Source organism: Lissotriton vulgaris, chromosome 7 (assembly GCF_964263255.1).
Source record: "Lissotriton vulgaris chromosome 7, aLisVul1.2, whole genome shotgun sequence".
Taxonomy (NCBI): domain Eukaryota; kingdom Metazoa; phylum Chordata; class Amphibia; order Caudata; family Salamandridae; genus Lissotriton; species Lissotriton vulgaris.
In genome coordinates, this window is record NC_141695.1 from 84971306 (window position 1) to 84985687 (window position 14382).

The 14382-nt window shown below is 47.2% G+C and overlaps 1 protein-coding gene across 3 annotated transcripts in view; it reads right to left on the bottom strand.

Annotated features, from left to right (window-relative positions):
- Positions 1–14382, bottom strand: part of LOC147700843 (putative DBH-like monooxygenase protein 2) — a 434868-nt gene that overhangs the window by 235112 nt on the left and 185374 nt on the right. For all 3 annotated transcript variants that reach the window (XM_086929747.1, XM_086929748.1, XM_086929746.1), the window contains exon 6: positions 2719–2821. In XM_086929747.1, the coding sequence (XP_086785873.1) occupies positions 2719–2821 (103 nt within the window). The remainder of the gene's footprint in view (positions 1–2718; positions 2822–14382) is intronic.

Sequence of the window (14382 nt, forward strand, 5' to 3'; positions counted from 1 at the left end):
GCACTTGAATAGAGCCTGTCTCCCTTGCATAATGCTGTCTCCACCTCCTGGCAGGAAGCTGGGCCAGAGAGGAACAAACTGCTTTGGGCCGAGCACAGACACTCTGCCCAAGAGAACAAAGATAAACTGAGTTTAAAAATTGCGGCCCAGTACCCAAGACTTTAGATTATTGCTGAACTAAGAAACCTGCCAGGAAGAAGGAATGGAAAAGATGTCAGGAGGAACTGCCACTTTGCTGCATACTCTACTGTGCTGGCTTGCTGCTTCTGTATTAGGCAGGGAAAGTACTGGATTGTACTTTCATCATCCTCCTGTTAGAGTTTTCTCCAAGTGCTTAAAGTAGAGCTTGCCTCCTTTTGATAGTCTCGGGGAAATAAAAGAATTCAGAGAAGTGGCTGGAATCAAGAAACCTGCCACAAAGAAGAGCAGGAAGAGCTGTCAGGAAGAGTACTGCTCATTTGCTGTGTTGTTGCTTTGTTGGGTTAGCCTGTAGTTGCTGCTTCTGCCTTGAGCAGTGAAAGGACTGGACTTAAGGACAGCCTCTGGAACCATGCCGTGGGTTTAATTTGCCACACCGACGATCCTCCTGTCTAAATCCCAGTGGGGCTTCAGAAAACTTTAGACAATTTTGACAGTTGCTGCAGACAGAGGGGTTTAGAAATGAATGTGGCAAAAAGCAAATACATGGTGATTAGTCCTTGCCACACTACTAGATCTAACCAAACCCTGATGGGGACTCCTTTGGACCGGCTACACACTTTTGATTATCTCGGACTCACCCTTACTGAGCAACTAGTAGGGTTACCCACTTTGCAAGGTGCAGGCTCAAACCCAAGCATCATATTGAGGGGCTGGTGAAAGCACATTGGTTCTCCCATCACTTTCAATTTCACAGGTGATTCAAATATACACCCACCAGCCCTGGGTGTTGCACTTTATGGTGCAGAATTATGGGGGCATAAGGATTTAATGCTCTGGTGATATCACAGAACCAATTTTTGTGCCAGCTTACGGGGCTTCTGGTCAGCAACCCACTACTCCCTCTTAGGCTGGATATGGGCTCAGATCGATTTCCAATGGCATTGGTGTAAGACGAATCCTATATTGGATCAGAATCTGGACTACCCCAGAGCTCCATTATTACCTCTAGGGGCTGGAAGAGGTGTTAAGTATTCCAGGCTCAGGAGCATTTACCTTGAGAAGGATGGGGGATGAGAGTCTGTGGGATGATCCAAGGCAGGCGCAAACATTTCCCAAAATAATCCTAAAACAGACATTTAAGCGAGTACACACTGATTTTTTGACCAGGCCCTCTTTGGCTACTCTGACAGATCGTTTCCTCTTAAAGAGGGATGTATACAAAGCAGAGCAGTATCCAGGTGAGATTCAGTCCGTGCTGGCCAGGAAGTTATATATCCAATTTAGAAATGGGACACGCCACATTTCTCATTTACTAACTGCATCCCTGGACCAACAGAGTGGCAATGCCCGTCTTGTGCAACCACTAAGGAAACGGTGGAACAAGCCCTCTTCTTCTGCCCTTCTTCTGCCCTGCATATAAGAATGTTAGGACAAAATGGTTAATTCCAGTGTTTAGGAATTTAGAAACCAAGCATCTCAAGGAGGCCTTCCGATTCCTCCAAACTGACACAAGACAACATATATTTTGTGCTGTTTCACGGTACTTGTTACCAATGTGGTGAATTAGGCAAAACTCAAGCTTACCATTAACTGGCCTACGTGTTAATCAAGTAGTGTAATCTAACTGTTGTTCACTTTTTCTCAAGAATAATGTACTTTATGTAGACAGAGAAAACAGACTTATGATTAAACACTCTGTGTATCATAGCCTCTCAGTTGATTAAGGATTTGTTTTTAGAGCACTTTTGTTTGATTGTTGGAGAAAACGATCTGTGTACCAAAATGTTTTTTACTTCTTTTTATAATTAGAAACAAAATTGTTTTTATTGACGGAATTTTTTTAATCATATGTTTAAAAAGTTGTATGTATGTTATTTCTTTTTTTATTTGTTCTTTTATGGCAGTCTGCCGAAATAAAGATCATTGATGATAATTATGTTCTTCAAAAGTCTCCTTGGAGATGTGCATGCCAAGATATTGAAAGCACTGTCTTGATTTCAGAAATGGGCAGTCACATTATGATTAAGGCAACTTTGTAAGAGGAAAATATGTATTTTTTTTACCAGTTTATCAGAAATCCAAAAGAGAGTCCTTTCACCTTAAATATGTAAAGAAGTTATTTATTGGCGAACTTTGGGACCCCATTGTATAAAAAAGAAAATAGATCTTGAAACCAGTGAAAATGTTCTACCATATATGAGTCGCCAAGAAGACATACACATTAATGAAAAGACCTTCAAATATCAAAAGTAAAGTTTGCTTCAAACTCACTTTACTTTTGGTATACTGTTACACGTTGCTAAAAGGTATTTTATTGTGTTGTGTAATTGGGTATTTATGAATTTATTTTTGCAGATTTTTCTTAAATAGGCATATTTTTACTTTTCACTGGTGCACTAAAAATGCTGTAGTTTGCCCTATGCATGTGTCTGCCCCAATCATGGAGTCTCGAGCGTTATACCCCGGATTTAAGAAGCCTTTAAAAGAAGCAACATCTTTGATCCCAAGTGATCTAGTCCTTTGTAAAGTAGAACATACACTCAGGGAAAGTGACGGATCCCACACCCGAGCACCTACCGCTTTGCAACATTGCGTTGTTGTAGTGTATTTCTAGTCTGACGTAGGTTGGAGCGAAACCTTTACCCAATGGGATGCCAGCATTGCTGGGGAATGTGAATGCCTGGTGTGGAAGAAAAGAAATCATTATTAGCAATGGAGACAAGAAAGAAGCTGACCACATCACTGATGTTTAACAGATTTGCTTAGGCATTCATGCATCATTTGTAAAACAGGAACACAGTAAATGTGACACACAAGGCACTTTTGAATTAAAAAACAATAACACCAATATATAAAAATGTGAATTATGTAATGCAAGTCTAGCTAAAAAGCAATGAGTGCAGAACCTGACTGTGCATTGTCAAGTTTGGGAAAAGGTATCTGCATCATAGGCAATAGTTAACAGTCACAGGAAGATACATTCTGGAGAGTGGTTTACAGCAAGAGTTGAACATCGAGGCGACTAACATAGGAAAAAACTACAACTGCACCAGAAGGTCAAAGAACTCCTCAAAAAAAAGTACTAGAAAGAGTGCCACAAAGATAGACAAGAAAGGGGAGTTATTTCTTCTCTTCCCTAGTATCAAAATAGGAGCTGATATTAAGGCCAATACTAAACTGCAGGTTTTTTAAACACGCTCATGAGGATGCAACACTTCAAGATGGCAACGTTGCAAGAGTTCATTCAACTCCTGAAGAAAGGAGGCTTCAAGGTCACAATAGATGCAAAGGACACATATCTACATTTCTCAGTGACTCAAATACACAGAAAGTACCTCAGATACGTCATGTGCCACTCTTCTGCATAAAATCTACATCAAGGGTATTCACGAAATATCTAGAGGCAGTAGCCACACACCTGAGACAAGGCTTACACGTCTACTCATAATTAGAAGGCTGACTAGTGAAAGCAAACTCACAGCACAAGTGTCAACAGAATATACAAACATTCACCAAAGGTGCACCACAAATTGGGGTTCCCATCAAACCAGGCGAACTCTTTGCTGCAGCCTGAACAGGTAAAGTTGTTCCAAGGAGAGATACGGAACTTACGGACAGAACCAGCCTACCCAATTCCCAAGAGAGCCAAGGCACAAATAGAACAGACTTGCCTACACTGCATGGCTCAAAGGGTCAGTCCCTAACAGTGAAGACAGTAATGACGCTGATGGGTACGATGTCATCATATATAGTGCCCCCACCACAGGCCAATCTTCCCCTATGTTCATTATAAGAATGGCTCAACAATACATGTTCACAGCGCACAGTGAGGTGGCAGGATCTAGTGGTGTCACAGAAAGGATTCAAAAGGAGATCTTCTGGTGGAACACACACCATGTTGCCATGGTGAAACCATTTAAGCTACTAACTCCCACAGTGACCATCTCCACAAACACTTCTCACATAGGATGGGAAGTGCACATGGATAATCTAAAGATCAGGGGCCTGTGTTATCCAACAGAAGCAGTGAAACACGTAAGCCTGAGGCAAGCCCGTCTGCGCCCGTCCACTTCCAGATCTCGTCCAGCTCCAGCCATGGTGGCCAATTTACTAACCCCCAGGGTGCCTCCTCCAAGAATGGCAGTCCTTGTCACCCTGCCTTGCGTTAAGATCCTGCCGAAAGGAGCACTTGTTTTTAGTTGTAATGCCTGCGGTTTCAGTTTAGTGCCCATGACCATGTCTGAGGATGAAGTTGTCCTGCCCAATAAGACTGCACACAGAGTGGCGAGTTTTAGAGCCTGCCTTACTAATTGTAGGTCCCTTCCTAAACACTCTGCTTGCATATGGCTCTCCCTATCAGATAATACTTGGGATCTTATGTTTCTCATGGAAACATGGCTGAAGGATGGCTCTAATCCTGATCTTGCGTTGGCCATTTCCCCAGGTTATTGGAATATGTGTGTCAACTGGGGTGGGGATGGTGTAGGAGGGGGTGTAGCTATTATCCATAGGGATACATGGGAAGTTTCATCATCTAAGCTGAGTCAAATCAGGAATATTGAGGGCCTTATTTGTTGTGTCAAATTTACCCCCCTCTTTTTCTTTTGCAGGTTTGTTGATATATAAACCTCTGGATTTCCTAAACAGTAAACTGCCTGAATTATGTGATGCTATTGCCCAATTATCCTTACAATTAGCTAACTTCACGGTTTTGGGAGAATTTAAAATGCATTTTGATGAGCCAAACTGCTCCCTGGCCTCTATGCTGATTCATGTTTTGGAATGCATTATTCTGACCAAGTTAATTACAACTTCTACCCATAAAGCTGGTCATATACTGGACCTAATTTTTTCTAATATTACCAGCCCTCAAACTGATGTCCCTTTGTGCCTAACATGGATGGATAATTTTCTTGTCCCATTCACCTTTTATGGTGTGGGCAATAAGCCAGAGATAAGTACAGCATCTATAAGGAGGAAGCATTGGCAAAATAGTATGAAGGAGTCCTTTGTCCCCTCTCTTCAATCTACTTTGCCTTCCTTTACAGGCAATCCCGACAGGGATTTGATCCTCTTCAATCTACAGATCTCTAAGGAGCTAGACCTGCTCACTCCTCTAGAAACAGTAATACCCAACAGATCTCAGCCATCTGCTCCCTGGTTTTCGGCTGACCTTAAAGCAGAGAAAAGTCTGTGTAAGAGCCTGGAGCGTAGCTGAAGAAGGTCCTATAACCCTGTAGCAAAACACATCTGCAAAACAGCCCTTAAAAAACTTTGCACCATACAATGAGATAGCATTTTTTGTTTTGCACCAAGAATGTCATTAACTGGGGACGTGCCTTTGGCGCCAACGAGGCTCAGTGGTGGTGTGAGGGAATGGGAGACCCTCCAGGTGATACTACCCGTTGTTCTGGCTCCACACCGCTTGTGATTGGTGATGAGGCCCTGCTGCATATTTTGCAACGTCTGTGAGTGTCAGGGGTGAGTGATAAACAACAATTTTTCCTTTCCCTTTTGGTCGCATATCCTCATTGGGCATCTGTCGGCCACTGATTTGTACGTTCACCACTCAGATGCCTCAGAAGCTCCTCTCCTCATGTTACACAAATGCCTCTAACGTGAAGTTCATGCCACGATGTTTTTGTTTATTTTGGTCGGCCTAAGTCATTGGTGAATGCTGGCTTTGTGAAGACTTGTTTCCATGGGATAATTCAAGTCAAGTCAAGTCAAAGTATGCTTTATTCGAGGTTTCACTCATAAAAGCAGGTACATTCAACAATTTAAAAATACAATTAAATTTGCAGTTAATTATATTAAAAACTAAAGCATTAATTTTACAACTAATGACTTGAATTACAATTCCAATTTTAGGAATTTGAGGCAGTGCAAAGTAAGCAATTTGTTAAAAATAGTACAAAAATTAAAATTTGCCTAGTTAAAACAATTTTACGGGTGAAAACATAGGCATAAAATGCAGACAAGTTAGTTGGACAGAGAATAGTCAGATGACTAGCAGTCTCTGTCTGATCGACCATGCCCATCCAAGATACTTGGCAGTAGCTATTGATAGCCATGTCAGATTGTTAGTGCGTATAATACACAAGGCAACAGTGCTGTTGGTGGTTCCCAAGTTCTTACACATCGGTGTTAACCAGGTACGCCGTGAATCAGAATAGGCTGTGCAAGAAAATAAAAAATGACCAATTGTTTCTTTGGCGGTACCACAGGCAGGACAACTGTTGCACGCTCCACCGTCCCATTTTGCTGTCAAAACTCTAAGGGGAAGTGCACCTGCTCTTAATTGGAAAAGGAGCTTTCTATCGCCAGGCCTTGTTATGATGTGCCAATAGGGTTCCAGGCAGGGATAAAGTTTAGCTTCTAGGAATGTTCCAGCCATAGATCCTGGACTCAAGCTACCCCGGCCCCGAGAGGCTACCTTCTCCCAGTAAATTACTTTTAAGACTCTTTTAGTCGGAAAAGGCGATCCCACTGGATCTACCCAAAGTAAACTCATACCAAGCTCAGTCAAGATTGCTCTGAGTGATTTGAACCACTCGATTTTGTGAAATACATCTGCCTTAATAATGTCTAGGAACCCCTCGGCATAATGGGAAAGCTCAGGAGTCGTCCAGAGCCTTCGCCAATACAGAATCGGTCGAAGCCTGACCAAGCCTGTAACCGCTTTTCTGCCCAGATCATACCTCAAGGGCAGCAAGGGAGTACTTTTAGGTACACCAGTTATTGCCCGGAAAAACTTATTTTCCGAGCAGCCACCTTCTCAAACCCCCATAGCTCAGCACCATAAAGTGCGGAGCCAAGAGCCTTTGCTTCATGTGCCTGGAGAGCAGGCTTTACAGGTTTAGTCAGGGATTTTCTATGCTCTGAGCTGATAGCACCTGACAGTTGTCTGTGTCTCAATGTGGCAAGATCTATATGCTGGCTCCATCTGTTCTTACCAGATATGTGAATCCCCAAATATGTGAAAGCATTCACCATCTCTAGAGGGCGGCCATTCATGATCATTTTAGACTTGAAACTACGGTGGGGTTTGAAAACCATATGGCTGAGATACCCGCCACCCCCTCTCAACACAATCATCCCCAAGAATTGGGAAACCGGAAACAGTTCTTGAACTTTTGGAAGGCGGGAAGGGAGTTACCCTTCCCGGCCGTATTTATTAAAATATGAAACAAAAATAAAACATTAAAATAACAGTTTCATATTATGTACAATTTCATTTCCACATTACGATGTTTGGCTAACCTTAACAGATCTCTAATACAAAGGTTCTCCTAGCCGAACTAACATCCTACAAAACATTTGACTTGAAATTGTACATCCTAACGTTAAGGGCCAACGGCAAGGTCGTAACCGGTGTCAGATCCCTAAACCAGAAATACCCCCTTCACTTGTGAGAGGAGCGACCGCACAGAGGCGTACCTCAAGTGCATCTACCAATTTCCCTTTGTACTTGACGGGGGCCCCAATAAACTCGACGCTATTTAACGGTCGTTCGAGGACTCGTGTGAGGTGTCTAAAAGGTAGCGTAAACCCCCTCCCGCACACCACACAACTTACCCATCTGCCGTCGCAGATGTCCTGGCCCCGGGAAATTCCCCAGGAGGGGCCGTAGCCCCTCCTATCCAGGAAGGGGCCTTGACCACCTTTCCTTTCCTTCCGGCGGCCTCTCCTTAGACAGGACTGCCTCCCCGTTGAGGGGCCAATTGGCCACCTCCCCCGAGCGCTCCCATCCGTAATGGGTGACGCCCCCTCATAGGGATCTTCGAATTACTGCTCACCGATCATGACCTTACCGCCCGACCAAAATAAATACGACAGTTCTACCTAAGTTACTAAGATTACAAAGCAAACATCACTTATTACCAAGCATAAATACTGATCAATCCAAATTACTTTATTTGCAAAACATACTGAAAATAACCAATCTTTATTGCATTTCAAGAAATTTCACGACAATCATCACAACCTGTAAGAAAACAGAGAAAACAAAAAAGATACTATGTCAACTGTATTTACAACAAATCGCTGTCCTCAGGGGCTGGTGGGTGGGTCAAAATTGGCTCTTCGTTCTGTCTCGAGCTCACGTGCAGCGGGGAGGTGCAGCTTCAGAGCACAGGAACAAGAGGATGCTTTCTTGGCTTCCGTTCCTTTTATCCGTCTTCAGGGCGGGCGTAAACCCGCCCTCGCCTGCCTCCGAGGGCGTGGTCGGCCGCGTCGGTGTCTAGGCCAGCCCACTCTAGGGCGGGAAAAAGGCGCGCCCCGGCTACGCCGCTTCGGGCATACCAGCCGAGACTCGCCTCCCGCCCAAGATGGCTTCCCGGGGGGATCGTGGTACTCCACCATACGTTCGGGGGGACCGAATGGTCGCCCCTTTCCATATGGCTGAGATACCCGCCACCCCCTCTCAACACAATCATCCCCAAGAATTGGGAAACCGGAAACAGTTCTTGAACTTTTGGAAGGCGGGAAGGGAGTTACCCTTCCCGGCCGTATTTATTAAAATATGAAACAAAAATAAAACATTAAAATAACAGTTTCATATTATGTACAATTTCATTTCCACATTACGATGTTTGGCTAACCTTAACAGATCTCTAATACAAAGGTTCTCCTAGCCGAACTAACATCCTACAAAACATTTGACTTGAAATTGTACATCCTAACGTTAAGGGCCAACGGCAAGGTCGTAACCGGTGTCAGATCCCTAAACCAGAAATACCCCCTTCACTTGTGAGAGGAGCGACCGCACAGAGGCGTACCTCAAGTGCATCTACCAATTTCCCTTTGTACTTGACGGGGGCCCCAATAAACTCGACGCCATTTAACGGTCGTTCGAGGACTCGTGTGAGGTGTCTAAAAGGTAGCGTAAACCCCCTCCCGCACCCCACACAACTTACCCATCTGCCGTCGCAGATGTCCTGGCCCCGGGAAATTCCCCAGGAGGGGCCGTAGCCCCTCCTATCCAGGAAGGGGCCTTGACCACCTTTCCTTTCCTTCCGGCGGCCTCTCCTTAGACAGGACCGCCTCCCCGTTGAGGGGCCAATTGGCCACCTCCCCCGAGCGCTCCCATCCTTAAATGGGTGACGCCCCCTCATAGGGATCTTCGAATTACTGCTCACCGATCATGACCTTACAGCCACAGGCCGGATAGTTGACCGGCTATCCGGACCCCCCACAACACACTCCTACCTAAAGGTCATGCTGTAAACTCCTTAACCATGCTATGAAGTCTCCTATGAGTAACTCGTTCCCCACCCGGGACAAATGAACACCGTCCCCCAAATACATACTGTCCCCTTTGATACAACCATGCGAAACAGAATGCAGTGTATTTGAACTAAACAATCTACTCACTTTGTTATTTATCTTCCTTACTGAATGATTTAATGCAGTAACCGAAATAGCCCCCCGCCACACTTTCCGTGGGATCATATGGGACCATGCAATTGTGCACCCTGGAACTCTCCTTGCCAACCAACTTACTGTGGAAAGCATTGCCTCAAGAAGAAGTCGTCTACCAGTGGCCACCAGATCGTTACCCCCAAGATGGACTATGATTATAGACGGCGGTGACCTTGTCCGCTCTAACAAACCCTCAAAAAAGAATTGAAACTGGTCAATACAGAGCCCGCCCTTTCCGTAGAAGGACACCCTGTACCCGTATTCCCCAGCCACGTGAATCATATCACCTGCATTGAATACGTCCGCGGCACGCCTCACATATGAGTGGCCCACGACCCACACCTCCTTATTCGCAGATGGTGATTTCTGACTGCTGATCCCCAGGAGTCGGGTCGACTGTACAGTCCGCCCCGCTTCGTAAGCTTGCGTAACTGAAAATCAAACAGAAACAAGAAGCGTGAGTATATCATTACAGCTTCACAACATGTGCAACCGCACATACCTTTTATAACAGTTCGAGGACCAACGCCCCACACGTTTTACTTGTTCCACACTCAGACCCCTGGCTGTAGCCTCAGTAGCAGCCCCTATCCGAAAGGAATGGGTCCCGAACTCGCCGGGGTTCAAGCCCGCGGCCGAAATCGACATCGCAAGCACCCTCTGGAACTGAAACCTCGTCAGTGGGGTGGCGTCAGCGTGTCTCAAGAAGGTCCCCCCCATGCTGCAACCCTCTGTGCCAAATATTCCTCTACGCATACCACAGGGCACATGGAAGACCAGGGGATCCTCTGAATGATTACACAGTCCCCGATTGCACCTTGATCGGATTTGGACCTAACAAATGAGACCGTCATCGTCTCCCCCCTGACCTGAATGTGCTCCCGGCACAATCCCCCCGTCCTATCCCTCTTGTTCTTTGCCACTAGTTCGCTTACCCGCATAGCCCCATGGAATGCTAGCGCAAATGCGGCTCGGAATAACACAGTTTCATACTGGGATGAACATGTTGCAGGGAGTACGGAGGATAACAGGGCCAACCTATCCAGACCTATCGGGTGCCTCTCATCTACTCTGCGACCCTCAAGGCGTTGCCACCCACGTAGCGCTTTCTGCACAACGAAAGACGCTGTCGGGTCCTGGATCCCATGAGCCTTTGCCATAAAGGAAATGGCGGCCCGATGCCTCTGGGCCGTAGCTACTGATTTGCCTGCCTGATGTAAAGAAAGCAGAAATTTCACTACCAACTCTTCCTGACCCCAAAGCTCCCCCCTAGCAGTACCCAAAAAGGCCCAATAGGAACGGAACGCCCCTTCATATGCCTTCCTCGTCCTGGGTGCTAAACTCTCTCCCACGAGGTTTTGTAGTTCGGGGCACCGAGTGACCAGAGAGCTTCGGGAAAGGGTGCCGCCACCGGGTCCGCTGTGGGCAGAAAACCCCAGAAGGCCTGTATACGGAAACGAGAAAGCGCATCAGCCGCTTGGTTCATCACCCCCGGCACATGTCGTGCCCTAAATAGTACATTCAGTTGCATGCATAACAACACAATTTCCTTGAGCAGTCTCAGAATCAATTTGCATCGTGCTGCCTGACTATTGATACACTCAACCACGGTCATGTTATCAGACCAGAACACCACAGAGTGATTACGGAAACCCCCGGGCCATGTTTTCAGGGCCACCAAAATAGGAAAAAGTTCGAGAAAAGCAATGTTACTCGTCAACCCGCACTCATGCCACCATGACGGCCATTTTTGAGCCGACCATTGTGTACCAAATATGGCACCAAAACCTATACTCCCCGCTGAATCTGTCCACAGCCCCAGCTCCTCGGAGGACACCGCTGGTTTGTTCCAGACAATTCGACCATTGAAATCCGCCAGAAATGCCAACCAAATGCGCATGTCCTGGCGAACCTCTGCCGAGAGTCTCGTGCGGTGATGTCCTTCCTTCAGGCCGACCATGGCTTGTGCAATCGAGCGGGAAAAGGGGCGCGCCATTGGTATCACTCTTAGGGCAAAATTCAACTGACCCACCACCTGTTGCAATTGATGCAGGTTTACTTTTGTTGCGCGAATACATGTCTCAAGGGATAACCTGAATTTCAACACTTTTTCCTTGGGTAATCGAAAACAACCTTCTACCGAGTCGAGCTCGATCCCCAGAAACTCGATCAAGGTCGAGGGCCCCACAGTCTTACCTGGCGCCAATGGCACACCAAATCGATTCATTAAGACACAAAATTCCTGTAAAGCCTGTCCACACTCAGGATCCCCGGCTGCCCCCAAAAACAGAAAGTCATCGAGATAGTGCATAACATGTTGAAAACCTGTCTTCCTTGTGAATACCCACTGCAGAAAACAACTGAACTTCTCGAAATAGGCACATGAAATCGAGCACCCCATTGGCATACATCTATCCATGTAATAGCGACCCTGAAACATGAAACCAAGAAGACGCTGATCATCTGGGTGTACCGGGAGCAACCGGAACGCTGACTCGATGTCTGATTTCGCCATCAGCGCCCCGGGCCCTAGGCGATTCAACATGGCTACGGCCTCATCGAAAGATGCATACCGCACTGAACACACTTCCGGGTCTATCGCGTCATTCACGGAAAGACCACGTGGGGCTGACAAGTTATGTATCAGCCGAAACTCACCCGGGTCCTTCTTGGGGACCACCCCTAGAAGGGAACAAACAAAGTTAACAACCGGTGGCAAATCGAATGGACCGGCAACACGACCTCGAGTCACCTCCTTCCCAATCTTTACCTGTACCACCGCAGCGTGCTGCAAGACCGACAGTTGATTCTTACAGTTTGCTACACCCTGAAAATCCCCCACTGGGATGCGGAAACCATATGAGAACCCGTTTCGCAACACCCCAGCGGAAGCATGATCCGGGTATTCGTTGAGCCAAGGAATCATTGCCATGGTATCAATCGGGGTAGGTAAAGGCGCCCCTCGGACTATATCAGACCTGTTTGGCGCCTCCCTTACCACCGTTATCACCCGTTTTGGCTCTGCACAAGGACTCAGGATGGGATGGCTGCCCACACCCCCCACACTCATGTCTGAATTTGCATGACCCCTGGGGCCTCGTACATTTCCCTCTGTTAAAATTCCAACAGATCCCCCTTTTCCCTGTGTTGCCACTCGGCTTCGAGTGGTACTCATTACCTGCACCCGTCCGAAAGGGCGTCCCAGAGTTTTGGCGGGAAGATTCTCCTCCGTTACTCCCTACCAATGGTACCTTCAACATTCCTGTACTCTCCATTTTTTGCCATGACACGGAGTCGTAACAATCCCAAGTCAACAATGGATTGTGTTCCTTAGCTTTTCTAAAAAGATTGTCATAGCAGAACCACTGATTGCCCCCATATGCCACAAAATACTCCATAATACGTGACTGGTAAATGGGTAACTCGGTCAGCAACTCAGGCCTGCGCTCGCCCATGATGGAGGTAAATATGCCCCATGCTCTGCCCCAAGTACCAATGTTCTCGTCAACCTTAAAGGCGGCCATTTTTGCGCGCCAAACACTCGGATGCATGAGCTCCTTTTGGCTCTTCACATGCTCTATCTCGTAATGGTCGGTAAGCAATGAAAACATGTTTACATACTTATCCGCCCAAATCAATTCCTTAATTCCTAGTGGGACATGCTGGGCAATCTTCTCCCTTCGAGAAGGTACAGACCCCTCCCCCGCAATCGGCAATGGCCGCTTACCTGAAGTAGACCCCGCGCTTGTCGCCGAACTTGGGCCTGCTGTACTTCCAGCCGCCGGAACCTGTGGGGGAACAGAAGATGTTACCTTCGCAGCCTCCCTAGATTCCCGCAGTTGCCTCATTACTGCCCGGGCGTCGTCAGCCGTGGCGCCCTCGCTATCTTTTCCCAACCACGCTGCCAATTGTGCCGCTAACTCGGGGGGCATATCCTCCCTGTTCACGGGGGTGACCACCACAGGAATTGGATTCCCCTCTTTCGGCACCGGGATTGGCTCCTCACGTGGGGTATCGGGAACCGGGGTGTCTCCCCCAAGTGCTCCCCTTCTGGGCCTCTTGCTTTTTTCACCGGGGACTGCTCCCTGCAAAGGCCGTTTCGGTCCTCCCGCCCCGTCCTTAGCCTCCACCTTTTTCTTCAGATCGGCTATCTCCTTCATGAGCATGCGGAGCATCTGCTCGGTACCGACCCGCTTTCCGACTTTCTTGGGCATTCTCAGACGGGATACCTGTAAGACAAAAGAAAGATTACAACGCTCAAAATTGGCTCTTCGTTCCGTCTCGAGCTCACGTGCAGCGGGGAGGTGCAGCTTCAGAGCACAGGAACAAGAGGATGCTTTCTTGGCTTCCGTTCCTTTTATCCGTCTTCAGGGCGGGCGTAAACCCGCCCTCGCCTGCCTCCGAGGGCGTGGTCGGCCGCGTCGGTGTCTAGGCCAGCCCACTCTAGGGCGGGAAAAAGGCGCGCCCCGGCTACGCCGCTTCGGGCATACCAGCCGAGACTCGCCTCCCGCCCAAGATGGCTTCCCGGGGGGATCGTGGTACTCCACCATACGTTCGGGGGGACCGAATGGTCGCCCCTTTCCATAAGTTTTGCTTTCGCCACATTGACCTCTAGGCCATGCTCCCCACAGAATAGATCAAAGATGGACAAAATACTCGGAAAACCGCTCGGAGTCTTTGATAGGATAAGCGTGTTGTGAAATCTGACAAATTCGATGTACATAGACAGCATTCATTCCCCTTCTTTTCCCACTCCTCTCCTTGTGAGCACCATGGATACTGTAGATTATTGATTATATCACCCTGCCAGTAAGAACC